At 46.8% G+C, this 27342-nt stretch overlaps 1 pseudogene and 4 gene segments (V, D, J or C); all 5 read left to right on the top strand.

Moving 5' to 3' along the window:
• Positions 1 to 1724: 1724 nt before the first annotated feature.
• LOC119936684 lies at positions 1725 to 2257 on the top strand. The segment is given in 2 exon segments: positions 1725 to 1829; positions 1926 to 2257. Coding segments are annotated over 2 exon segments (378 nt in total).
• A 6615-nt stretch (positions 2258 to 8872) lies between these two features.
• Positions 8873 to 9404, top strand: LOC119936555. The segment is given in 2 exon segments: positions 8873 to 8982; positions 9073 to 9404. Coding segments are annotated over 2 exon segments (378 nt in total).
• Positions 9405 to 13554: 4150 nt separating this feature from the next.
• LOC119936556 lies at positions 13555 to 14089 on the top strand. The segment is given in 2 exon segments: positions 13555 to 13663; positions 13758 to 14089. Coding segments are annotated over 2 exon segments (378 nt in total).
• A 4951-nt stretch (positions 14090 to 19040) lies between these two features.
• On the top strand, positions 19041 to 19585 carry LOC119936558. The segment is given in 2 exon segments: positions 19041 to 19086; positions 19173 to 19585. Coding segments are annotated over 2 exon segments (459 nt in total).
• Positions 19586 to 21606: 2021 nt separating this feature from the next.
• Positions 21607 to 26937, top strand: LOC119936559 (annotated as a pseudogene).
• Positions 26938 to 27342: the final 405 nt, after the last annotated feature.

A 27342-nucleotide genomic window follows, 5' to 3' on the forward strand; every position in this document is an offset into this window, starting at 1 on the left:
GAAATGGAGGATGAACTATGGTATTGTCCTCTCCCAAGTACTTAATCTAGTGCTCAGCCCAAAGTCCCCAGTAAAAGCCATTGATTGATTCCCTTGAGTTATTCCCTCCATTCCTGAGCTTCAGTGTTGGGCCAGTCAGGGACTGAGGGCCCCAGGGAGACTTAACATCATCAATTTTCTCACTATCCCTAGGAATGAACTCCTAGCTGGGAGTCCTTGCCTCCCACTCCAATCCAAGGACAGCTCCCATTTCTACTTACAAATTAACAGCCTGAAAGCCGTAGACACACTACGCTGGACAGTGAGTGTGAGCCCAGACACAAACCTTCCCCAGCAGGCAGTTAAGAGGAGGCTGGGCAACAGGAGGCGCTCAGAACCCGCCCACCACCAGTTGCTCAGTTCCAGAAGCAGGTGGAAAACGAGGCAGAGAAGGAGTTTCTGTTCAGTGCCTGTGGTTTCCTCTCCCTGTCCAGCACACAGCTTTCCCCCAGGCACCATCTCTTCTTTCCTCACTGCTGAGTTGCTAAAACAGCGAGGGCAGGATTAAACCCTTGTAAGTGTGTATATTCTGGGAAGGTGGACATTAATACGAGGGTTATCAATTTATTCAACACACATCTCTGTTCCTGGACCAAACTCCCCAAAATTTGATAATTGCAGTGGGCCAATGTGGAATTAATGGATTCTTAGCCCTGAAATCCAGGTGACTCACCCCATACCATAGATTATGAATCCCCACACAAACCCACACCTCCTCCTCTGCCCAAGTACATAAGCTCCATCTCCAGCTCGCTGTCATCTTTTACCTGATCCACATCTGGGCTGGAGCAGTGTCCCTTGGGCAGGAATGGGGACCAAGTCTGGGAGTTCTCTACAGGGATCTTCTTAGATCAGAAGATTTAGCATATTCATTCATGTAATCATATTTATAGAACAATTACTGAGTGTAGAACATTGTACTAAGCATTTGGGAGAGTACAATGCAATAAACAGACATATTCTCTGCTCACAATGAATTTACAGTCTAGAGCGGGGAGACTAACATCTGTGGTGATTACAGAGTGGAGAAGGTGGTTTCTCATATCAGGGAATGTTGCATGAAAGTAAACTTTTAGCCATAGATTATAATGTGGTTATTGCCTTAATAACTGAAAACACTTTGGAACTACCTTATTAGTTAGATTTACTAGTGAGTCATTTGCTTGTAGGTTTTTCAAACTGCAAGGTGCTCTGACTCCAATGGGACCTCCTGAAAAGTCTAGGAGCAGTCCCTGACTGCCCCTTCTACTTTCCTATGGTGTTGGAGCACTCAGGCCTGAACAGCAGAAACTATGCTAGTGCTTAGTGCCTGCCACATAGTAGATGCATAATGAATACCATTAATAGTAATACAAAAAGAGTCCTCAGAGAGTATACATGGATTGGCTATCTGTAGTGGATTTGGGTCTCATAAGGTTGAATTTTTAATATTCTTATTTTCCCCAGTCACCAGTTTGGTGCTTCCCAGGTCTATCAATGTCCACCCTTTCCTAGCCATCTCAGACACCACTGCTCTGGTGCTGGATGGAGGTTTGGTGGGTTCTTCTCTCTGCAGCAGAGGGCAGGGACTCACCCCCAGGAGATGGCTGTTGTGCCTTTATAGAGAGGAAGAGATGCAAATAGAGCCCCTCCAGCCCTAATTTAAGTCCCCATGGCCCCTGTCCCTGCAGCTCTGAGGGGAGCCCCAGCGCACTGTCTGTGCCTTTCCCCTCCTGCACCCAGAACTGTCCCCACAGCCCCCACCATGCAGTCTGCCCTCACTTTGGTTTCCATCCTGATCCTACTTCAAGGTAATTGAGGAAAGATGTACCTAACATGAATAACTGGTGTATGTGTGTGTGCATATGCGACTGTTCTTATGCTCCACATTATCTCTGTGTTTGCAGGTGTCCAGGGCGAGATCCAGCTGGAGGAGTCTGGAGGAGATGTGAAACAGCCTGGAGGGTCTCTCCGCCTCTCCTGTAAAGCCTCTGGATTCACCTTTAGCAGCTATGCAATGCACTGGGTCCGCCAGGCTCCAGGGAAGGGGCTCGAGTGGGTTGCAGCAATAAGTAGTAGTGGTAGCAGTACATACTACGCAGACTCTGTGAAAGGCCGATTCACCATCACCAGAGACAACTCCAACAGCCTGCTGAATCTGCAAATGAACAGCCTGAAAACCGAGGACATGGCCCTCTATTACTGTGCGAAAGACACAATGAGAGAAACCACATCCTGAGCCTGTCAGAAACCCGGAGAGGATTTCTGAGCTCCAGTGGCTGGTGGGGACAGAGTAACAGTGACCACAGACAACAGCTTCAACCCAGAGATTTCATTTTCTTACACCTAGTTATTGATTCCTGAAAATTCAGGGACAATTACTATCATCCACATTCTTAATTTAAAGAGCCACACTCTATACATGGAGCAGATCTATGTATTTTGAATTGAATTTCATGATAGTGCCATAACTAATTCAATGAACTATTAACCTTGCTTGTTTTTTGGTTCCAGTCCAATTCATTCATTCATTCAATTGAATTTATTGAGTGCTTACTGTGTGTAGAGCACTGTACTAAGCACTTGGGAAGTACAAGCTGGTAACATATAGAGATGGTCCCTACCCAACAACAGGCTCACAGTCTACATTAAACACTTTACTACCAAGACTCTGGATAAATATAAACAATTCTCCTATCAGAGGCTCTGAAGCACTGGGGATGGGTTCTCATAGGACACTGAGCAGCCAAAAATTATTAGTAATTTCAAGAGACATGAGCTTACTGGGTGCAGAACACTATACAAAGCACTGCCCATAAAAGGGGCTTCAGTCTACTGTGAGAGGTAGACATTAAAATTGATTATGGGTATAAACATACATACTGTGGTTCCAAGGGCTGGGTGAATAAAGTGTACAAATCCAACTTCTTTGAATGTGGGGAGAGTGATGGTCTGTTGCATATGTAAGGGAAGAGAGTTCCAAGACAGAGGCAGGACATGGGTAAGTGGCTGATAGACAAGATTTACTCAGGTTGGTATTAGAATAGTGAAGTGAATGAGCTGGGTTGCAGTAAGAAATCAGCAAGGTAAGATAGGAAGGGGCAAGGTGATTGAGTAGTTTAAAGCCGAAGGTAAGGAGTTTGTGTTTGATCTGGAGGGCAATAGGTAACTAGTGGATGTTCTTGAGTAGTGGGGAAATGTGGACTGAATGTTTGTTTTAGAAAAACTGATCTGGGCAGCAGAATAAAGTATGGACTGGAGTTGGGAGAGATTGGAGGGAGGGCAGTCAGCAAGGAGGCTGTTGCAAGAGTTAAAATAGGATAGAATAAGTGCTTGGATCAACATGATAACAGTTTGAATGGAGAGGATAGTGCAGATTTCAGCAATGTAGTGAAGGTAGGATGGACAGGATTTGTTGACATTAAATATGTGGGTTGAATGAGAGAGAGATGAGTCTGGAATATTTCCAGGGTTATGGGCTTGTGAAACAGGGAGGAGTATGATGCTGTCTACAGTGGTGGGAAAATCATGGGGAGAACGGGGTTTGTGTGGACAGATGAGGAGTTCTGATTTTTGGACATGTTACATTTGAGGTGTTGGTGGGACATCTGCGTAGAAATGTTCTGAAGGCATGAGGAAATATGAGACTGCAGAGAATGAGAAAGATCAGGGAAGGAGAGGGAAATTTGGGTGTCTGTTCATTGTTATAGTATACTCTTCCAAGCGCTTAGTACAGTGCTCTGCACACAGTAAGCACTCAATAAATACAACTGAATGAATGAATGAATGAATGAATGAATCATCTACATTGAGATGGTAGTTGAAGCCATGGGAGCAAATGAGTTCACCAAAGGAGTGGGTACAGATGGAGAATAGAAGGAGATTCAGGACTGAGCCTTGAGGGATTCCCACAGTTAGCAGGTGAGATGCAGAAGAGGAAGCTAGGCAGGAAGTGTGTCCACTGTACTCTCCCAAGTGCTTAGTACAATGCTCTGAACATAGTGCTTACTAAATACTATTGATTGAGCCTGTGAAAGAGATTGTGAATGAGCAGTCAGAGAGATAGGAGGAGAACCTGATATGGACAGTGTCAGTGAAATCGAGGTTGGATAAGGTTTCTAGGAGAAGGTGGAGACCCACAGTGACAAAGGCAGCTTAGACATGAAAGGGGATTAGGATGGAGTAAAGGCCAATAGTAATAGTAAGAATGACAAGAGCCACAAAGATGGAGACCTCCATTAATCCCAAGGGTGTGGACTTGAGACCACTCAGATAACTTTGTCAGCCTGTGATTTTGAAGATGATGAAGAAGACAAAGAGGCAGACATGGAAATCCACCGTGAAATGCTGCAACCCATGTAAAAGGCCTCCAGTGGCAAATCCTACCCAATTAATCGAAGGGGGAGTTTCTGGATGAAGTGAAGGAACAGGGAGGAGTCAAACAGCAGCTGTTTCTTTCCCTGCAGAGCAGCTTTGTCTCTGCCTCTGTTATAGGCTGTGGAATGAGGGCCCTCTCCATCCTCCTCAGGATGCTGTGAGGAACAGAAATATCAGGACTCCAGCAGCAGCGTGTCCCAATGAGGCCTCATTCCACCAAAATGTGCATCTCCAGCATCCTGGTCCTCACAGCTGCCAGGTCGGTGTCTGCCCCTATTCCCTAGGCTCCAGGCAGCAGGGCCCCTAGATCTTGATAAACCATCCTCTCTGTATTCTGCAGTGGCTCTGGCCAGGATCGTTCTGACTCAGAGGCCGAAGGAGATCAACAGGCCTGGAGCATCAGTGGTCCTGGAGTGTGCCGTGTTGGAATGTGACATCAGTGATCACCTCCTGTACCAGATCTGCCTGGCCTCAGGAAAAGGCCCACTTTGGATGGCAGCTTTCAGCACTGGATACTTATACACTTTATCAACCTATTCAAAGGGTGAGTCTCTCCCTCCACCAGTGGTTTCACCAACTGACTGCAGATAGATGGACCATCTTCAGCAGACAAGGCCATATAATAGTGTGTGACAGAGACACAGTGCAGGGCAGTGAGTGTGAGACCAGACACAAACTTTCCCTTGCTGTTGGTCAGGAGGAGGCTGGATGGCCGAGGGTGCACAGGACTCAGTGAGCACAAGGAGCCCAGTTCCAGGAGCAGCTGGACAGCAAGGCTTAGGTGTTTCTCTTCAGTGTCTGCATTTTCCTCTCCTTGCCTAGAATGCGGCATTTCCCCTGGAACATCCCCTGCTTCCCTATTGCTGAGCAGCTGAGTCAGAGAGGGTAGGATAAAGCCCAGATAAGTGTTATATTCTGAGAAGGTGGACATTATTACATGGATGGTCAATTTATTCATCACGCATCTCTGATCCTGGACCAAACTCCCTAATATTTGCCCCTGCACAGGGCTAGAGTGGGATTAGGGGATTCCCAGCCCTGGAATCTTGGGGATGCATCCAATCCCACAATCATGCATCACTGCACAAATCCACACTTCTTCCCCCACCCAAGTTTATACCCCCACCTCCAACTCCCTGTCATCCCTTACCTGATCCACATCTGGGCTGGAGCAGTGTCTCTGGGGTAGGAAATGGGACCAATTCTAGCAATTCTCACCTTTAGACAAGGAAGGTTTGGCATAGGTTGAATGTATCTTTGCATTGTAATTGCAGAGTGGGGAAGGTGGTTTCTCATATTAGGGAAAAGTGCTTGGTTTAAATTTAGATGGACTGAATGCTTTTTTAGAAAAATGATCTGGGCAGCTGAATGAACTATGGATTGGAGTGGGGAGAGACAGGAGGCAGGGCAGTCAGCAAGAAAGATGACACAGGAGTCAAGGTGGGGTAGAATAGCTACTTAGGTAAACGTGGTAAAAGTCTGAATGGAGAAGAAAGGGCAAATTTTAGCAGTGTATGAAGGTTTGATGGACAGGATTTCTTGACAGATCGACAATGTGGGTTTATATGAGAGAGATGAGTTGAGGATAATTTCAAGGTTGTGGGTTTGTGAAACAGAGGGTGGTAGTGAAAATGTCAGGTGGAGAAAAGGGTTTGGGTGGGCAGATGAGGAGTTTTTTGGACGTTACGTTTTTACTGTTGGTGGGACATCTGAGTAGAGATGTCCTTAAGGTAGGAGGAACTATGAGACTGTGGAGAAGGAGAAAGATTGGGGCTGCAGAGGGAGATTTTGGGAATCATCTATGCAGAGATGGTAGTTGAAGCCATGGGACTAAATTAATTCTCCAATGCAGTGGGTATAGATGGAGAATAGAAGGGGACCCAGGACTGAGCCTTGAGGCTCAGGGGGCGAGATGCAGAAGAGGAGGCTGGGCAGGGAGTTTACCTGCTAATTCTGTTGTTTTGTACTCTCCCAAGCACTTAGTAATAATAATAATAATTGTATTTGGTAAGCACTTATGTTTCAAGCACTGTTCTAAGGACTGGGGTAGATACAAGCTAATCAGGTTTGACACAGTCCCTGTCCTACATGGGGCTCACAGTCTAAATCCCCATGTCCTGGATGAGGTAACTGAGGCAGAAAGAAGTGAAGTGACTTGCCCAAGGTCACACAGCAGATAAGTGAAGCAGCATGGCTTAGTGGAAAGAGCCCGGGCTTTGGAGTCAGAGGTCATGGGTTCAAATCCTGGCTCTGCCAACTGTCATCTGTGTGACTTTGGGCAAGCGACTTAACTTCTCTGGGCCTCAATCACCTCATCTGTAAAATGGGGATTAAGACTATGAGCCCCCCGCCCATGGGACAACCTGATCACCTTGTAACCCCCAACGCTTAGAACAGTGCTTTGCACATAGTAAGTGCTTAATAAATGCCATTATTATTATTATTATTATTATTATTATTATTATTATTGACAGATAATGGGATTAGAACTCAGGTCTTCCTGGCTTCCAGGCCTGTTGCAGGTCTGTGCTCTATCCACTAGGCCATGCTGCTTCTCTGCATAATGATCCACACTTAGCGCTCAATAAATACCATTGATTGAGCCTGTGAAAGAGACTGAGACTGGGAGATAGGAAGAGGACAAGGTGTGGACAGTGTCAATGAAGGCAAGGTTGGGTAAGGTTTCCAGGAGGAGGTGGTGGCCTACAGAGTCAGAGGCAGCTGAGAGTTCAAGGGAATTAGGATGGAGTAGAGGCCGACAATAATAGTGAGATTGACAAAAGCAACAAGGATGGAAACCTCCATCAATCCCATGTGTGTGGACCTGAGACAACTCAGAGAATTTTGTGGGCCTGTGATTTTGAAGAAGACAAAGACAAAGACCCAGAAATCTACAATGAAATACTGCAGCCCATGCAAAGGCCTCCAGAGGCAAATCCTATCCAACCAATCAGAGTGGGGGCTTCTGGATGAGGTGAAGGAATGGGGAGAAGTCAGACAGCAGCTATTTCCCTCCCTGAGGAACAGCTTTGGCAAGGCCCCTGATATAGGGGAGAGGACAGAGGGCTCTCTCCATCCTCCTCTGGACACTGTGAGGGACAGAAATGTCAGGACTCCAGCAGCAGTGTGTCCTAAGGAGCCCTCGTTCCACTGAAATGAGGGTCTTGATAAACTATCCTCTCTCTTCTCTGCAGGAGTCCTGGCCAGCATCACTCTGACTCAAAAACCGACCGAGACTGTCAGGCCTGGAGCATCTATGGTCCTGGAGTGGTGCAGTGTCAGGATGAAGCATCAATGATCACCACCTGTACCAGATCTGTCAGGCCCCGAGAAAAGTTCTGCTTTGGATAGCAATTTGCAGAACTGCGTATCCATACATTTTAGAGCCCATTCAAAGGGCGAGTCTTTCCCTCCACCAGTGGTTCCACTGGCCAACTGCAGATAGAAAGATTGACTTCAACAGACATGGCTGAGTATTACTGCGGGAGAGCACAGTGCAGGGCAGAGTGTGAACCCAGACACAAACCTTGGCCCACTGAGCCAAAAAAGGCCAGTTCCAGGTGAAGACCGAGTTTCAGTTCAGTGGTTTCTTCTCCCTGCCCAGCACACAGTTTCCCCCCTGGGACCATCCCCTCCTTCCTGACTGCTGAACAGTTGTGACAGAGAGGGCAGGATTAAGCCCTCACAAGTGTGTATATTCTGGGAAGGTGGACATTAATGCATGGATTAGCAATTAATTCATCACATATCTCTGTTCCTGGGTCAAACTCCCCCAAATTTACCATTGCAATGGGACAGTGTTCAAGTAAGATATTCTCAGCCCTGGATTCCAGGGGAATCACCCAATCCCTTGGGTCATGCATCCCAGCACAAACACACCCCTCTCCCCCACCCATGTTTACAGCCCCATCTCCAGCTCCTTGTCATCCCTTACCAGATCTGGGCTGGAGAAATATCCCTGGGGCAGGAATGAGACAGGGGGCATTGTCAGGTGTGAAGGGGAAAGGAATTTCAGGTAGAAGAGCAGGTGTGATCAAGAAGTCCGGGTGGGAGAAATGACTAAGAGGCACGGCAAGTAGGGTAGTTTAGAAAAATGCTTAGCACTCAGTAGATATACAATGACTACCACTGTGGCGAGTAGGGTAGTTTAGAAAAATGCTTAGCACTCAGTAGATATACACTATCTCAGTAGATTACCACTGAGAGCCGATTAATTGAGTGGAACTCCAGACATCAGGATAGATGCCCCTTCTCTCAGGAGGCTCTGGGGTTGTGTCCCTGTGTCTGAAGACTGTTCTCAAGGAGCACTTGCTGTCCCCTCTACTCCCTGTCCTGAGGCAGACACACCCTCTGGGGCCCTGAGCAGAGCTGAGACTTTAACCCTATGGAGGCTGCCCCACAAGAGGCCATATGCAAATTCACACTGAAGTCTCCAGCTCAAAACCTTGCTACTCCCAGTTCAGAGAGACCCAGCCTCACTCTCCAGGCAGAGAAGGAGGAGATTTTGGCATTGTGTCGGACTCTGCAGCCTCATTCTCAGGATGGGCTCGTACCTGGTCCTCGTGATGTTAGTGGCCATGATCCCAGGTCAGGGACCACTGGGGTGAGGGATCAGAGGAGGGAGAGGTCGGGGAAGGAGCCCACATCCAGATTGACCATTCTCTATCTCCCCTTCAGGTGTCTGCTCTGAGGTGCAGCTGATACAGTCTGGGCCCGAAGTGAAGCAGCCAGGGACATCCCTGAAGATCTCCTGTAAAGCCTCCGGATACACGTTCACCAGCAAGTACCTGCACTGGGTCCACCAGGCTCCTGGAAAAGCCTTGGAATGGATGGGGAGGATTGACCCTGAAGATGCAGAGACAAAGTATGGACCATCCTTTCAAGGACAAGTCACCATGACCACCGACAACTCCATCAACACTGGCTACTTGGAGTGGAAAAGCCTGAAGCCCTCAGACATGGCCATGTATTACTGTGCTACAGACACAGTGAGAGAAACCACATCCTGAGCCTGTCAGAAACCTCCAGCCCAGGACCAGCAAAGGAAAGGTGGTTGTCACTAGGCCTGGGAAAGCTGATGGTGTTTAGGCTTTCTTAATCCCCTCCCCACTCCCTGCTCCAGGTTCAGATCCTCAGCTCCTTCCCCCTCTGCAATTCCAGCTTTATATCCTACTGAAGTTGCCCCCTGCCCTTGTTTTCCAAACACTTCCAGGCAACATGTTCCCCTGCCCCACTGCCTTCAGTTCATGCTCCCATCCCATCTACAGGGTCAAATAGCTTGTAGATGGATACTGCCCCCTCTGACTTCAGTGACCACTGCCCTTCCTTTTTATTATGCATGCCATCATTATTATTCATTTTTCATAAACAGATTGTGTCTGATCTGCCTATACCTTATGTACTACTCCATCTACCCCTGCACTTATTACTCTGCTTGGCACATAGTAAATGTTTAACAAATGCCATAATTGCATCTTTGAAACACCCCCTGGCCATCACCTCTAGACTTTATGGTGATACCAATGTTCTCCCAGGGCTCTGCTAGGTCCTTCTTTGTGAGGCTGAGAGCAGGGACTAACTCCAAGGATTCAGCTGCTGGGTTCTAATTCTGTATCCACCATTTGCCTGCTGTGTGACCTTAGGCTAGTCACTTCACTTCTCTGTGCCTCAGTTTCCGCATCTGTTAAATGGGGATTCAGTACCTGTTCTCCTTCCTCCTTAGACTGTGAGCCCCTTATGGGACCTGACTACCTTGTATCTATTCCAGTGCTTAGTACAGTGCTTGACACAAAGTGAGTTCTTAATAAATACTAGAATTATCATCATTATTATCTTCAATAATAATGAAAGGGTGCTTAATTGGAGAAAGACTTAGCTACAGTTCAGTAGGCAAGACAGGGGCAAACACATAGTCATTCCTGTCCCAGACACAGAGTCCCCTCAGGAATAAAGGCCATTTTTCTTTCTGCTTCCAGTTTCCCTGACCTTCTATGAAGATGCCCATTGGACACACAGCTGGGCTGGGAGGAAAGAACTGTGCTGAGCTCGATTCCCTTTCTCCCCAGGATGGTCCCTCTGGGAGCTTTCCTCAGCAAACAGAGCTCTCAGCCAGCCCTGTTCTCCGTTATTCTCCCTTGGGACACCCACATGAAAATCACAGCCCCGATTTCTTGTTTAAACAAAGACTCCCCAAGCACCGAGGCTTCTCCCTGACCAGACTTCCTGGAAATGGTCCACTCCTTCCTGCTCCTGATGCCCCTATTGGCCACCATGCCAGGTTAGGGTTGCTGGGAGGTACTCCAAAGTCACAGTGGGTTCCAGGCAGTGAGAGGAGCTTTAATATTGGGTTATGACTCTGCTGTGAGTCCCATCCCAGTTGCAGCTGTTGGAGTCCAGCCTGGAAGTGGTGAAGCCTTTAGGACTCCTCAGACTCTCCTGCACTGTAACCGGTGGCTCAGTCACCAGCACTTTGTGGACCTGGCTCCTTCAGCCCCCTGAGAAGGGGCTGGAGTAAATGGGATGTATATATAGTCCCAACAACGACACTATCTATGATCCCTTTCTTAAAAGTTGAACCTCCATCTCCAGAGACACTTCCTAGAACGAGTTTTCTCTACCACTCAACAGCCTGACAGTCACATACAAAGCTGTGCAAAACTGTGCAAGAGACACACTGTGTGGGGCAGTGAATGTGAGTCCAGAAACAAATGTTCCCCTTCAGGTGGTCAGGAGGAGGCTGGGCATCAGGGGGCACTCAGGACCCACTGAGCACAAGGAGCCCAGTTCCAGGAGCAGGTGGAGAGTGAGGCAGAGAGGTTTCTGTTCCGTATCTGTGGTTTCCTTTCCCTGTCCAGCGTACAGCTTTCCCCCAGGGACCATTCCCTCCTTCATGACTGCTGAGCAGCTGATAGAGAGGGCTGAATTAAGGCCCTGTCAATATGCATTTTCTGGGAAGGTGGACATTAATAATAATAATAATAATAATAATGGTATTTGTTAAGCACTTACAATATGCCAAGCACTGTTCTAAGCACTGGGGTAGATACAAGGTAATCAGGTTGTCCCACTTGGGGCTCACAACCTTAATCCCCATTTTACAGATGAGGTAACTAAGGCCCAGAGAAGTGAAGTGACTTGTCCAAGGACACACAGCAGACAAGTGGCAGGGCCAGGATTAAAACCCATGATCTTCTGACTCTCAGGCCCATTCTCTATCCACTATGCCATGCTGCATCTCTATAATAATGATAGTATTTGTTAAGTGCTTACTATGTTCCAAGCATTGTTCTAAGCATTGGGGTAGATACAAGGTAATCAGGTTGTCCCACAGGGGCTCACAGTCTTAATCCCCATTTTACAGATGAGGTAACTGAGGCACAGAGAAATGAAGCGACTTGCCCAAAGTCACACAGCTGATAACTGACAGAGCCAGGATTAGAACCCATGACTTGTGACTCCCAAGCTCAGGCTCTTTTCACTAAGCCACGCTGCTTCCGTTAGTACAGGGATGATTGATTTATTCATCACATATCTCTGTTCCTGGGACAAACACAAACCTTTGATCTGGGCCTGTGTGGAATTAGGAGATTCTCAGCTCTGGAATCCAGGGAACTCATCCGATCCCACGGGTCCTGCATTCCCATCCAATATATCAGTAGTTTATTTATATTTATATCTGTCTCCCACTCTAGACTGTAAGCTTATTCTGGGCAGGGAATATGTCTGTTTATTGTTATGTTGTACTCTCCCAACTGCTTAGTACAGTTCTCTGTGCACAGTAAGAACTAAATAAATATGACTGACTGATTATCTTGTATCTATCCCAGTGTTTAGTACAGTGCCTAGAAGGCACATACAAAAAAGACCATAAAAGAAAAAAAAAAAAGAGAGAAGCAGCAAGGGAATCAGAGGACCTAGGTTCTAATTTCAGCTTTACCACTTGCCTGTTCTGTGTCCTTGGGCAGTTCATTCAACATCTCTATGCCTCAGTTACCTCATCTATAAAATGTTGGTTAAATGTTGATTAATGTGCATTAAATCCTCTGACTTACTCCATAAGCCCCATGTGGGACAAGGACTGAGCCCAACCTGATTTGCTTGTTTCTACCCCAGTGCTTTGGACAGTACCTTGCACATAGCAAGTGTTTAACAAGTACAGAAAAAAAAACACATCCATAAAACAGTAACGATATAGAGGGAAGAGGTTTCAGTCCATTTTGATTTGCAATTCCAGGGAGGCTGATAGTGTAAGCTCGTTGTGGGCATATGTCTGTTGTATTTCACTCTCCCAAGTGCTTAGTACAGTGCTATATTCACAATAAGTGCTCCATAAATAGAATTGAATTAATGAATGAATGACCACCAAGCCATTGAAACTGGGTCAGACGAGGGTGGGATTGGGAAGGAGAAGATGGAAACAGCCCCCTCCCAGCCTGTTCCAAGTACAGACTGGAGTGTCTGTTCAGTGTCTGTGGTTTCCTCTCCATACCCAGTGAACAGCTCCTCTGTGACCTTGTCACTGCCTTGTGCTTCTGTCACAAGGAGGAATGTATTCAGATGCTTATTTCAACCTCACCTAAGCCTCAGACTTGTGGTTGATAGATACGTCTTTGTGAAGGTGGACACATCTGGTTGGATGGCTTTAATGGCCCAAATGCGATGGAGTGGAATTTGGTGAGGATTTAGGATGGGGAAATGTTAAATAAGGAAAGGCCTTCTGGAGATACAATTTCAGAAGGATTTGGAAGATGGGGGAACAGTGACAAGTGTGAAGGGGAAAGGAATTTCAGGCAGGAGAGAGGGTGTGATCAGGAGGTCAGGGGTGGACTCTTTGAGTAGGGTGGTTTAGAAAAATGCTTTCTACTCCGTAGCTGCACAATGATTACCACTGATAACTGATTGAGTGGAACTCCAATCAGGCCAGATGCTGCTTCCCACAGGAGGCTCTGGTTTTGGGTCCCTGTGTCTGAAGACTGTGTTCAAGGAGCACCTGTTGTCCCCTCTGCTCTCTGCCCTGAAGCAGAGACACCTCCCTGGGCCCTGAGCAGAGCTGAGACTTTAACCCTGTGGAGGCTGCCCCACCAGGGGCCATATGCAAATTCACACTGAAGTCTCCAGCTCAAAACCCTGGTACTCCCAGTTCAGGGAGACCCAGCCTCACTCACCAGGCAGAGAAGGAGAAGATTTTGGCATCGGATCAGACTCTGCAGCCTCATTCTCAGGATGGGCTCGTACCTGGTCCTCGCATTGCTGCTGGTCACTCTCCCAGGTCAGGGACCACTGGGGTGAGGGATCAGAGGACGGGGAGGAGGTTGGAGAAGGAACCCACATCCAGATTAATCATTCTTGTGTCTCCTTTTAAGGTGTCTGCTCTGAGGTGCAGCTGGTACAGTCTGGGCCTGAAGTGAAGCAGCCGGGGGCGTCCCTGAAGATCTCCTGTAAAGCCTCCGGGTACACGTTCACAGGCAGCTGGCTTAGCTGGGTCCGCCAGGCTCCTGGGAAAGGCCTGGAGTGGATGGGGATGATTTACCCTTCAGATGCAGACACGAGGTACGCCACGTCCTTTCAAGGACAAGTCACCATCACCACTGACAACTCCATCAACACCGGCTACTTGGAGTGGAAAAGCCTGAAGCCCTCAGACATGGCCATATATTATTGTGCAAGAAGCACAGTGACAGAAACCACATCCTGAGCCTGTCTGAAAGCTCCAGCCCAGGACGAGAAAAGGAAAGGTGACTGCCACTAGGCCTGGGAAAGCTGATGGTGTTAGGCTTTCCTAATCCCTCCCCACTCCTTGCTCCATGTTCAGATCCTCAACTCCTTCCCCCTCAGCCATTCCAGTTTTATATCCCACTGAAGCTGCCCCCTGCCCTTGTTTTCTAAACACTTCCAAGCAACGGATTCCCCTTCCCCACTGTCTTCAGTTCATGCTCCCATCCCATCTACAGGGTCAAACAGCCTGTGACCAGTGCCCTTAATTTTTATTATGCTTTCCATCATTATTAATATTCATTTTTCATTAACATTCTAGATCTGATCTGCCTATAACTTAGCTATTACTCCATTACCCCAACACTTATTACTGTGCTTGGCACATAGTAAATGCTTAACAAATGCCATAACTTCAACCTTGAAACACACCCTGGACATCTCGGTAACACCAGTGTTCTCCCAGGGGTCTGCTAGGTTACTTCTGTGTGAGGCTGAGGGCAGACACTAACCCTGAGGAGGTGGTTCCTGGGTTCTAAACCTGGCTTTCCTGCTTCCCTGCTGTGTGACTTTGAGCAAGTCACTTCAATTCCCTGTGCCTCAGTTCCCTCATCTGTATAATGGGAATTCAATACCTGTTCTCCCTCCTCCTTAGACCATGAGCCTCATATGGGACCTGAGTATCTTGTATCTATCTCAGGGCTTAAGTGCAGTTAGCTTAGTAACCTCGTTGTGGCTAGGGAATGTATCTGCTTATTGTTATATTGTACTATCCCAAGTGCTTAGTACAGTGTTCTGCACATATTAAGTGCTCAATAAATATGATTGAATGAATACAGTGCTTAGCACACAGGCTTAACAAATGCTAGAATTATCATCATCATTGCTATCATCAATAGTAATTTAAAAAGTAGGCTGAACTGGGGAAAAAAAAGCCTGCTACAAAAAGCAGGCTAGGCAGGGACAAAGAAACAGTCATTACTATTCCAGATACAGAGTCCCCTCTGGAATAAAGTCCATTTTCCTTTCTGCCTCCAGTTTCTGTACCTTCTGTGGATACACTCATTCATTCATTCATTCATTCAATCATATTTACTGAGCACTTACTGTGTGCAAAGCACTGTACTAAGCGCTTGGGAGAGTATAATATGACAACAAACAGACACATTCCTTCCCTCAATGAGCTCACAGTCTAGAAACACCCACTGGAGACTCATCTGGGCTAGGAGGGGTGATCTATGCTGAGCTCGAGTCTCCCCAGGATGTTCCCTCTGGGTGCTTCCCTCAGTCACAGAAGCCTCAGGCAGCCCTGTCCTCCTTTATAACCTGGGGACAGGGGCACCCAAATGCAAATCCCAGCCCTGCTTCCTGTTTAAAGACAGAATTCCTGAGCCCAGAGGCTTCTCCTACTGGCTGCTCTGCTAGGTGAAGGTTTCTGGGAGACACTCAGGGGTCAAGATGGGATCTGGGCAGTAAGAGGAGTTTTAACGTTGTGTTTTGGCTCTGCCAAGGGTCCCATTCCAGGTGCAGCTGGTGGAGTCCAGCCCAGGTGTGATGAAGTCCGCAGAGCCCCTCAGGTTCTCCTGAGCCTTGTCTGCAGCTCCTAGTGGACCTGGCTCCTCCAGCCTCCTGGGAAGGGACTGGACTAATTGGGGTGTGTATATGGTCCCAACAGAGACACTACTCAAAAGTTGAATCCCTATTTTCAGAGACACTTCCAAGAACATGTTTTCTCTGTAGCTGAACTGCTTGACAGCAGCAGACACGGCCACGTGTTACTGTGTGAAAGAGATAGGGTGAGAGGCAGTAATGTGTCTGTCTATTGTTATATTGTACTTAAGAGCTTAGTATAGAGCTTTGAACATAGTAAGCACACAAGTACGATTGAATGAATGAAAATCTTTCCCTGCAGGCATTCAGGCCCAATTGAGCCCTGGAAAAAACTGGAAAAATACACTTTGTATCCTTTCACGGACGGCAATGGGTAGTTTTGCAGTAGGTTTTTTTATTGCTCTTACAGGCCACAGCCTGTAAGAAGGCAAAAAGGGCATTAATTAAATCTGGTTATCAATACAATCTTTTTCTGCCTGAATTGTCTCCCTGAACTGGAGTCCAATCAGCCCAAGGTTTCATAGTCACACATCCTGAGCCTGTTAGAAAACTGGGAGGACTCCACCCTGAGGGTCCTTCACCCTCCTTGGGGGGTCTCCCAGGGATCTCCGGGGTCAATGCCCTCTATCCTTGCTTTCACTTTCAAAATCACACAACCATGGGAAGGACACACAGTAAAACAGAATTGCAACAAATCCTCTTATCTCTATGTCTTCAGGAAGCTGTGCTTACCCTTTATCTCTAGTCTTGTTCCCAGACTCCATTTCTGGACTGAACAGGAAAGTCCTTGATTGCATTCAATATTTCTAGATGAGAGGTGACATAAATATCGAAATTTCACAGCTGACACCTCCCTTATTACCACCCCAGAGACAGAGAGGTTTCAGTGAATCCTCAGTCAATCCTGGTGATATTGACCTACCTGCCAACCTCTCCTGCTCCTCCACAATGCCACCCCTAATGCCCAAGGCTCCTGGCTCTAGGCTGGGGGCAGTAGTCTGGGGAAGCTTTGTGCCCTGGGCTGGAAATGGTTCACATCACTCTGTCCAATATCATTACATTGGAGATTCAATCAACTCTGTGCTCTGCCTTGTTGCCCTCATCTCCTCTGGGTACCAGACAAACCAGTGGGTTATGCACTGCTTCTCCCAGCAGCCTAGGGATTTTCCCTCTAGGTGACAATCAGTGGGAGCAGAGATAGCCTTACTAGTATCCAAGTCACTTCACTTTTCTGTGTCTCTGTTACCTCATCTGTAAAATGGAAATTGAGACTGTGAGCCCCATGTGGGACAGGGTCTGTGTCCAACACCATTTGCTTTTTGTATCCACCTCAGTGCTTAGTACAGTGCCTGGCACATAGTAAATGCTTAAAAAATGCCATTATTATTATTATTATCATTAAAGAGCTAGTGGTGCTCTGGGAGGCTGGTTCTCACGCCCTCCCACCTGTTCTGCTTTGAACTGCTCTTGGGGAGAATGAGGGCTTGGAGAATTAAGAGAAATCATAGGAATTAAAGGGTGCTGGAATGAGACTGTTCTCAGACAGCAAGCTTGTGTGCTCACTGCCCCAGTCCAGCCTGGAACCGGTATCTGCTAGGAGACAATCAGGAGAAGCAGAGCACTAGGATGCATAGGAGGATCCTGGAGCATCCAATCAATCAACTGTATTTACTGAGCACTGACTGTGTACAGAGCATTGTACTAAGCGTTTGGGAGAGTACAATATAACAGAGTTCGTAGACACGTTTCCCTAACCTCGAGGAACTTACAATATCTAGGGGGAGACAGATTGATATAAACAAATACGTTAGGGATATGTGTATAAATGCTGTGGGGTTCAGTTGGGGGTGAGTAAAGGGTGAAAATCTAAGTGCAAGGCAACACAGAAGAAGAGGGAGTAGAGGAAAAGAGAGTTCAGTCAGGGAAAGCCTCTTGCAGGAGATGTGATTTTAATGAGGTTTTGAAGTTGGGGAGAGTGATGGTCTGCTGAATGTGAAGGGGGAGGGACGGGGAGGGAAGAGGAGGGAATTCCCAGCAAGAGGGAGGATATGTGCAAGGAGTTTTGTGATGAGAGAGATGAAATCAAATTACAGTGAGAAGGTTGGCATTAGAGGAGTGAAGGGAGAGGGCTGGGTTGTAGTAGATAAGATAGGAGGGGGAAAGATGATCGAGTGCTTTAAAGCCTTTAAAGATTTTTGGTGTAATGCGGAGGTAAATGGGCAACCACTGGAGTCTCTTGAGGAGTGGCAGAAACATGGACTGAATGGTTTTGTAGAAAAATGATTTGAGCAGCACAGAGAAATGGGAAGAGTGAGGAGGCAAGGAGGTCACCATGGAGGCTGATATAGTTATCAAGGTGGGTTAGAATAAGTGCTTAGAGTAGCATGGTAACAGTTTGGATGGAGAGAAAAAGGTGAATTTTAGTGATTGTTGTGAAGTTTGAACAGACAGGCCTGCATGACAGATTGAGAAGCAGCATACCCTAGTAGATAGAGCATGAGCCTGGGAGTCTAACTCCAGCTCTACCACTTGTCTGCTGTATGTCCTTGGCCAGGTCATTTCATTTCTCGGTGCCTCAGTCGGTTTATCTGTAAATTGGTCGTTTAGACTGTGAGTCTCACATGGGACAGGGACTGTCTCCAACCTGATTAGCTTGTATCTACCCCAGTGCTTAGTTCAGTTCCTGGCATATACTAAGCAATTAGCGAATGTCATAATGAAGAGTGAACAAATGCCATAATGAATGAATATATGGGTTGAATGAGAGACATGAATCGAGGAAAATGCCAAGGTTAAGGGATCGTGAGTCAGGGAGTTGGTGGTGTTGTCTATAGTGATGTTTACAGGTAGGTGAAGGACAGGGTTTGGGTGAGAAGATTAGTGCTGTTTTGGACATGAGATCTGTCTGTCATCTATGTTGTCATCCGTTTCAACCCCCCTAAACGCTACAGAAATAGAAAATCCAGAACAAGGAGGGTTTGGATTTTTTTTTCAGATAAGCATGGGAGAAACAGAGCACTGGGACCAGAGGAATGTCCCCATTTTCTTCTTTCTGGATCACAGTCAGTTGTACATGCTCTCAACTTCACCCTCTCAGGACCAGTCACTGTGGACACAGGGCAGACACCAGCGAGGGAGGACCCAGCATACAGCCCTCCCCATCCTCCCTCCCCTTTATACCTAGAGCAGGACTGCCCCATGCAAATCCCCCACATCCTCCCAGGTGAAATAGCATCCCGGGGAAGGTGGGGAGTATCAGTCTCTCTCCTGAGCCTGGACTGGAGATCTCTGGGAAAGACGTGGTTTCCCTGGTCCAAAAGAAAATGAAATCCTGGTGGCTGCTCCTCTCCCTGCTGGCTACTCCCCGCTGTGAGTGTCTGTGAGATTTCAGAAACGGGGAGATGGGGAGCAGGTCTCTGCTGTGTGGGATTTACTTTGTCTCTCCTTGTTCCCAGGGGTCCTGTCCCAGGTGCAGCTGGTGGAGTCCGGCCCAGGAGTGGTGAAGCCCTCAGAGCCCCTCAGACTCTCTTGTGCAGTCTCCGGTTTCTCCATCACAACGAGTGCTTACTGCTGGCATTGGAACCGGCAAGCTCCAGAGAAGGGGCTGGAATGGGTAGGAGCTATATGTTATGAAGGCAATGTATACTACGCTTCTTCTCTCAAGAGTCGTGCGACAAACTCCAGAGATGTGGCCAAGAACGAGTTCTCCCTGCAACTGAATAGCGTGACAGTCGCAGACACGGCCCTGTATTTCTGTGCGAGAGAGACCCACACAGTGCAGTGCAGTGAGTGTAAGCCCAGTCAAAAACCTTCCCTGGCAGTCGATCAGGAGGAGGTTGAGCAAGAGGGGGAGCTCAGGACCCACTAAGCTCAAGGAGCCCAGTTTCAGGAGCAGATGGAGAGTGAGTGAGGCAGAGAACTGTTCAGTGTCTGCAGTTTCCTCTCCCTGCCCAGCATACAACTTTTCCCCATGGCCATTTCCTTCCTTCCTGTTTCAGGGACTGTCTCTTCTCTTAACCACAGACACAGAAATAAATCTTATGTTTTTGTTGTTCCATTTTCACACTCCAAACTAGGATCCTTGGCCAGGGACAGGACAGGGCCGTAGACTGTTGAGTCATGGCTCAGGAATGTAATCCAGGATTTTGCCTGGTGAAAATGCCAGAGGCCCATCCAAACCTGTCCCACCCCTGCCTAGGGGCTGGCTGGGCGGAACCTTAGAGTATTCTTGGCTGGTCCCCTTGAGTTGGACTCACCGAGTCTGTTCCATGGCTCACATCGGCCTGAACACACCAACGATTGCTTCCATCCTCCCACTCTGCTGAAGGGAACATTCCCAGTTATAGTTTCCTGAAGCTTCTAGCTATCTCCCAGTACCATTTGGTGACTGGAAAAATGGTGGCCAAACTCACACTTGGAACACTTGGTGTTTAGTGTGTTTATGTGTGTGTAGTCCAGCGCTATGATGTTGACAGTGTCCTTCATGTTTGAAGATGTCGCAGACAGGTGTTTACCACATAAGTGGGTATGTGGCTGAGAGGACCAATGACATTGTCCCTCACTATGTGCCTCCCTTCCCATGTTGACAGGGAAAAAATTTGGCCCAACATCTATGTACCTTTGATGGAGGAATGGTATGTGGATGGTCAGTTTAGCCTGTTTAGAGATGCTTCACTGTAGTCATCACTACATAATTTGAGATTAGTTATATTAACTGAGATGACTTTGCAACAATTTTTCATTAGATTTAGGTGGGAAATTTATGTTTCTGTAAAGACTCCAGTGATGTTTATGCATAATTTAGCCCTTAGTGGAGGTACGCAAGGTCAGTTATCCAAGAATGAGTCACTGTTTTTAACTTCCATGTATGGTGACAGTAAAAGCAGATCTCAGTGAGAATCAATTGGAAGCCAGGTGACCTAGTGGCTAAAGTATGAGCCTGGGAGCCAGAGGACCTGGGTACTGATCCCAGCTCCACCACTTACCTGTTTTGTGAAGTTGGGCAAGTAATTTAACTGTTCTATGCCTCAGTTTTCTCTCCTGCAGAATGGGGATTCAATTATAGCATGTCTAAAAAGGTCCAACATTACCCTGGCTAGAAACCAGAATCTATTCTATAACATTGTTATAAACATTTGTTGGAATGTTTCTGAGCCATAGAAGTATTGAACCATACACTGAACAACTGTTAAGGAAGCACAAGGAACCATGGAAACTGTGTGGACCCTTCTTGAAAAATTTAGGCCCAAGTGATTCCTATCAAACCGGTGAATTGCAATGGAAGAATCCCTGTTGGATGCAGGCACAGCTCTGGGCTGGCACAGGTTCAGATGGGCCTCTGGAATTTTCACCAGGCAAAATCCTGGAGTGCATTCCTGAGCCTTTACTCAGCAGTTACCTCCGTTTTATCGGAGACTCTCAAAGAAGGAAATGTATGTTTTGACCATCCATGGTTAAAGAACCTTATACAATGCCACTGGGAAGGAAAATCCCTACTGTAACTGGAGTCAAATTAAGAGGCAATGGGTAGGGTGTGGCAATGGGTAAGAACAAAGGTAACATCACACTCACACTCTGAGGGATCACTGTCTCAGCCCCCAACAGCCCAGCAACAGCCTACAAGCCTAAGTCCACCTGTAAATGGTAACCTCACGGACAGTCCTCAGGACTTTACCAGGCCTTTCTCTCTGAGGCCAAGAGTGGGGACTCACATCTAGGAGGCAGCTGCAGTGGCTTTATAGAGAGGAGGAGATACAAATGGGGCCCCTCCAGCCCTGATTAAAGCCCACACTCATGGCCCCTGTCTCTGCAGCTCTGGGAGAGGAGCCCCAGCCCCGCTGTCTGTGCCATTCCCCTCCTGCCCCCTGAACTGTCCCCACCACCCCCACCATGCAGTCTGCCCTCAATATGCTTTCCATCCTCACCCTGCTACAAGGTAACTGGGAGAAAATATGAGAAACATGGATAACTGCTAAGTGTGTGAGGCTGTCATCATAATCCTTGCTGTCTCTGTGTTTGCAGATGTCCAGAGTGATGTCCAGCTGATGGAGTCCGGGGGAGATGTGAGGCAACCCGGGGGGGTCTCTGAGTCTCTTCTGTAAAGCCTCTGGATTCAACTTCAGCAGTCATAGCTTGAGCTGGGTCCGCCAGGCTCCAGGGAAGGGGCTCGAGTGGGTCGCAAGTATAACTAGCGGTGGCAGCACATACTATATAGATGCTGTGGAAGGCCAATTCACCATCTCCAGGGACAATGCCAACAGCCTGGTGCAACTCCAAATAAACAGCTTGAAAATTGAGGACATAGCCCTGTATTACTGTGCGAGATACACACAGTGAGAGCAACCACATCCTGAACTTGTCATGGGAGATTTCCTGGTCTACAGCTGGCTGGGGGAGCAGAGCAGATTCATTCATTCATTCAGTTGTATTTATTGAGCACTTACTGTGTGCACTGCATTGTACTAAGTGTTTTGAAGAGTACCATATAACAATAGACACATTCCCTGCCCACAACGACCTTACTGTCTAGAAGAATGCATTGAATATGAGGGTTGAATGAGAGAGAGGAGGCCCAGATAATGCCAAGGATACTGGCTTGTGATGCAGGAAGGATGGTACTGCCTTCTATAGAGATGGGAAAGTCAGGGGGAGGACAGGGTTTGGGTGGGAAGATAAGAAGTTCTATTTCAGACATGTTAAGTTTGAGGTGATGGGAGGACATCCAAGTAGACATGTCTTGAAGGCAGGAGGAAATATGAGACTGCAGAGAGGGAGAGAGATCAGGGCTGGAGATGTAGTATCTTTGGGTATCTTAGGCATAGAAGGGGTAGTTGAAGCCATGGGAGTGAATGAGTTCCGAAAGGGAGTGGGTTTAGATGGCAAATAGTAGGGGACCTGGAACTGAACCTTGAGGGACAGCCACAGTTAGGGGTTAGCAAGAACCCTAAACAGCAATCTCAACTCCTTAGAATAGTCATTGATTCTATTATTATCATTATCCACTGCAAACAAGCTTTCCCTCCTAATCTCTTCAGTATGTAAAATTAAATTTGTACTGGTGCCAGATTTTTCTACCTCTAATTCAAAGCCCAGAAAATCCCTTGGCGGCAGCTCTATCAGCTAGCAAGCTAATTCAGCTTAAATTCATTTTTTTTGGTATATTTATATAGGCACATTTCAAGATTCACAGATTACAAGGCGATGTTTACAGTCATTAAAAAAATACAGCACCCTCTATTCATATGTGATTTTGTGCTATTGTTTATCATTTCTGATGTGTCTTGTCTCCCTTTTCCCAATTTATATTCTTAGACGGTGAACTCCCTGAGGGACAGGGACCCTGGCTGATTCTTAACTGTGAATTCTTTCTCAATGCCTGGTACAATGCTGTACATGCAATAAGAGCTTAATAAATACTATTACTATGATTGCTACTACTAGCAACCAAACCAAGACCCCCCCACCCCCACCCCCACCACGCAGAGACCCACATGGACTCAAATAGGCACAGATGCAGGGAGGAAGAAACAAAGGGGAGAAAACAAGGCACTACAAATGGAGAGGAGTAAGGGCAGGAACTGTGAATGCCTAAGTACCGAGATGGTAGTTGGGAGGATGTAGTCTGGGGAGGAGAAAGCCAATCCTTGCCACAAACAAAAACCCCTTAACATATACTTTAAAGCACTCAATTACCTTGCCTCCTCTTATCTTACCTCCCCTATTTTCTACTACAACCCAACCCGGACACTTTGCTCCTCTAAAGCCAACTTACTGTGATCCCTGGGTCTGTAGTGACTCTGACCAGCCCCTCCTGAGCATGGCAGAACCTGAAACTCTGCCCCACTGGTCACATTGCCCCATTGCTCTTATTGTATCTTTTTTTAAATTCAAACCGCCCCGCCCACCAAATCCCAAACCACCCTTATTCAGCTTAAATACAAACCTCATGGCTTCAATTATTACCTGTATTTCAAGGTAATTATAACACAGTCTTTGCAATCAAACCAGCAGCAAATGAAATTCCCTGCTCTTGGTATGGACATGATCTTGCCTTCTGCACCCAACACCCTAACCTAGACATCTAAGTGACCCGACACAGACACCCTCCCATCCCCCTGCCAGCTTCTCTTTAGTCAGGGAAGGCAAGAGACACTGAGAAGAGGAATCAAGGAATGAAAAAATGGAAGAGGTCTGAGGTCTGGAGAAATTGTGAATTCACAGAATGTAAAACACACAAACAAATTATTTATGCACAACAGAGATAAAGTGTATTCAGTTAGTCCAGGAGGGGATCAACAGGCTTTCAAATAGCAATTCATGGAAGCTACTGAGGGAACCAAAATAGCAACAATAACTGGTTAAAAGGCTTAAAGCAAATTTTGGAATAAACTACAGTGCTCTTGCACTTCTCCTTAATTTAGCTTCAATTTCCAAATCCCCAAGATATAGCAAACACCTACTTACTTGTTTCCCATGGAGTCAGGCTGGCTCTGAGATTCCTTTTAGCTCCAGTAGGATTCAATAATCTCCTTGTATTACATGCATTTGGCAGACAAGAAAGAAAAGCCTTCCTCCTCTGGAGCTTTTTAAACCTTTCTGCCCGCTCTCCACTTGCCAGTTTCCCCAAGCCCTTTTCTGGAATTGGCCGAGCTCCAGCTGATTTCATCAGGTGGGCAGGTTCTCCCGCTGATTGGCATTGATGTAAAGCATGTTTCCCTCAGCCAGGCCCTGGGAAGTCTGTAGCTGAGCTGTCATTTCAGGATGCACTTCACCTATTCCAGGTGTTTGTCTGGACAGACCATCACTCCAGCATCTTGGGGGGTTTTGTGAGCTAGGTGTAGTTGGGAGCACATTTGTCATACTTGCAGTTGCCACTCATTTTCAAAGATGGCCCTTCTACTGTGAACTTCTATCCATGACTGTGACAGGGGCTTAAAAGGTCCATGCAGGATGAATGCAGTTACTGCTTGCAGGGGATGTTTCTGTTTTTGAAGGCTGTCTCTGTATCTTCCTGCCTCCACACAGCTTCAGCCTCAGGGAGACCAATCCCTCTCCTGATTCTGCACTGCCCACTGTCAAAGTCTCACAACAGTCCTGTTAGAGGCAGTGTTTGGCTCTGTCAACATCATGGATTCACCCCTCCTGGCACACGTGTCCCATTTGGGATCCTCATACAGCAGCCGCTTGTGCATCCCCCTAGCATCCATTCTCCACACACATCCAGCCTGTGATGCTCTGAAGCTTCAATCTTCATTAAAATCTACAAATCTATGTTCTTCTTCTTCATTCTTCTATGCTGTACATTGTGGGACAGTGTCCAGACTTCAGGAAAACTGGTAATGTGAACAGCTTCCCCATATAGCCTGATGCACAAACTCAGTTTCCTTCAGGCTTCATTCAGTCCCTATTGCACTGTTGACACTGAATTGACTGGTAATCATCTACAAGTCTCCAGTGGCTGCCCATCCACCTCCACCTCAAAGTGAAAGTCCTTACCATTGGCATTAAAGCACTCAGTCAACTTGCCCCATCCTATATCACCGATCTCCTGGTGCCCCCCAGCCAGCATGTTCCACTCTGCTAGCACTGTGCCCTGATTTCATCTATGTCACACATTAGATTGGCAATAGAGTGCAGGGTGTGGATTGGGTAAAGTAGGAGGGAGAGAGCTGATTGAGCAGTACTGCATAGTCCTAAAATAGTAATAATAATAATAAGTGCACTTCTGTCTCTCTATTTTCTCATCTGTGAAATGGAGATTTTTTTGGCTTTAAACAATCCCTCTCAAGAAGTCACAGGGATTGAGGGGAAAAGATGATGGAAGCCAGGGGGGACCCCTCACTCAATTCAATTCAATTCAAACATATTTACTGAGTACTTACTGTGTGCAAAGCACTCTATTAAGGGCTTGGGAGAGTATAATACAACAACAAACAGACACTTTCCCTGTCCACAACGAGCTCACAGTCTAGAATCAAAAGGAGCTGTATGGAGCCCCAGGGAGATGGAGAACTTTCACCCTCAGTGTAGCTCAGGCCCCAGCCCCAGAGCCCTCCCTATCCTGTGGATAAAGCACCAGCCTGGGAGTCAAAAGGTCATGGGTTCTAATCTTGGCTGTGCCACTGGTCTGTTGTGTGACCTTGGGCAAGTCACTTCACTTCTCTGTGCCGCAGTTACCTCATCTGTAAAATGAGGATTAAGACTGTGAGCCCCATACAGGACAGGGACTATGTTCAACCCAGTTTCCTTGTATCCATCCCAGCACTTAGTATGATGCTTGGCACATACTAAGCATTTAACAAATACCATGATAATTATTATTATAATTATTGTCATTATTATATACCTAGAGTAGGACTCCCCCATGCAAATCTGTTAGTATATGAGTAATGGATGTGGAAATATATAGAGGTACAATGGGTGACTGAGAATATGTCAGTGTATATGGGGTACAGAGGTATGGCAGTATACATAGGGGCAGTTTGAGATGAGAGAAGAGATATTAATTGGGGAAGGACTCCCGGAAGAAATGTGATTTGAGAAGGGATTTGAAGTTGGAGAGAGCTGTAGATTGAAAGCAGAGAGAGTTCCTGACAGAAGGAAAGATGTGAGCAGGTAGAAATGGGGCAGAGTTGAGACTGAGGTCCAGTGAGCAGGGTAGCTAGTGAGGAACGAAGAATAAAACCTGGGGTATAGTGTGAGAAGTGAATGGTATAAAAAGGAGAAAGCCAACTGAATTCCTTAAAGCCAATATTATTGAAGTGGTATGGAATAGGAAATAATTGTAGAAATTTTAGTTGTGAGGAGAAATGTACAGAATGATGTATTAGAGAAATGATCCGGATAGCAGAATGCTGACTGGAGAAGGGAAGGAGTAGTGGCAGGTGGTCAGCGAGGAGGCTGATGTATTTCTTTAGTCTGGGATACAGCAAATGCCTGGTGCAGTCTGGTGGGTAGCATTTGAGGAAGGGGCTGCTCTCCTTCAACAGAGGCTTCACTGAGATGGGAGGCCAGGAGAATATGTTACTATGTCTGTTGTATTGTACTCTCTCAAGTGCTTAGTACAGTGTTCTGCAAATAATAAAGGCTCAGTAAATACCATTGATTGATTGACTGATTGATAAGAGAAATGACAGAGTAGAAGACTGTGTACATAAGAGCTGTGTGATGGGCTGACGATCAAATAGTTAAGGGGTATCTTGTTTCTACTCCAGCACCTAGCCCAGTCCTTGTACAAAAATAAGCACTTAACTGATGCCATTATTATTATTATCATTACTATTAATATTTTAGATTAATCCCCCTTGCAACCAGGAGAAAAGTTTCTGAAAAACAAATAATATCCTTAGTATCTAGCAGGTAAAAAATCTGCTGCCTCACAATCTTGCCTGAGTCTACCTCAGGACTTTGTCTGGGGGCTCTGGCTGGTTCTGCTGCCTGAGGCAGAGGGCAGGAAATGAGCCTCAGGAGGAGGCTGCTCTTGCCTTATAGAGAAGAGGAGATGCAAATGGAGCCCCTCCAGCCCTGATTAAAGCCAGCAAAGCCCCAGTTCCTGCAGCTCTGGAAGAGGAACTCCAGTCCTGCCGTCTGTGCCATTCCCCTCCTGTCCCCAGAACTGTCCACACA

Source organism: Tachyglossus aculeatus, chromosome 14 (assembly GCF_015852505.1).
Source record: "Tachyglossus aculeatus isolate mTacAcu1 chromosome 14, mTacAcu1.pri, whole genome shotgun sequence".
NCBI classification, from domain to species: domain Eukaryota; kingdom Metazoa; phylum Chordata; class Mammalia; order Monotremata; family Tachyglossidae; genus Tachyglossus; species Tachyglossus aculeatus.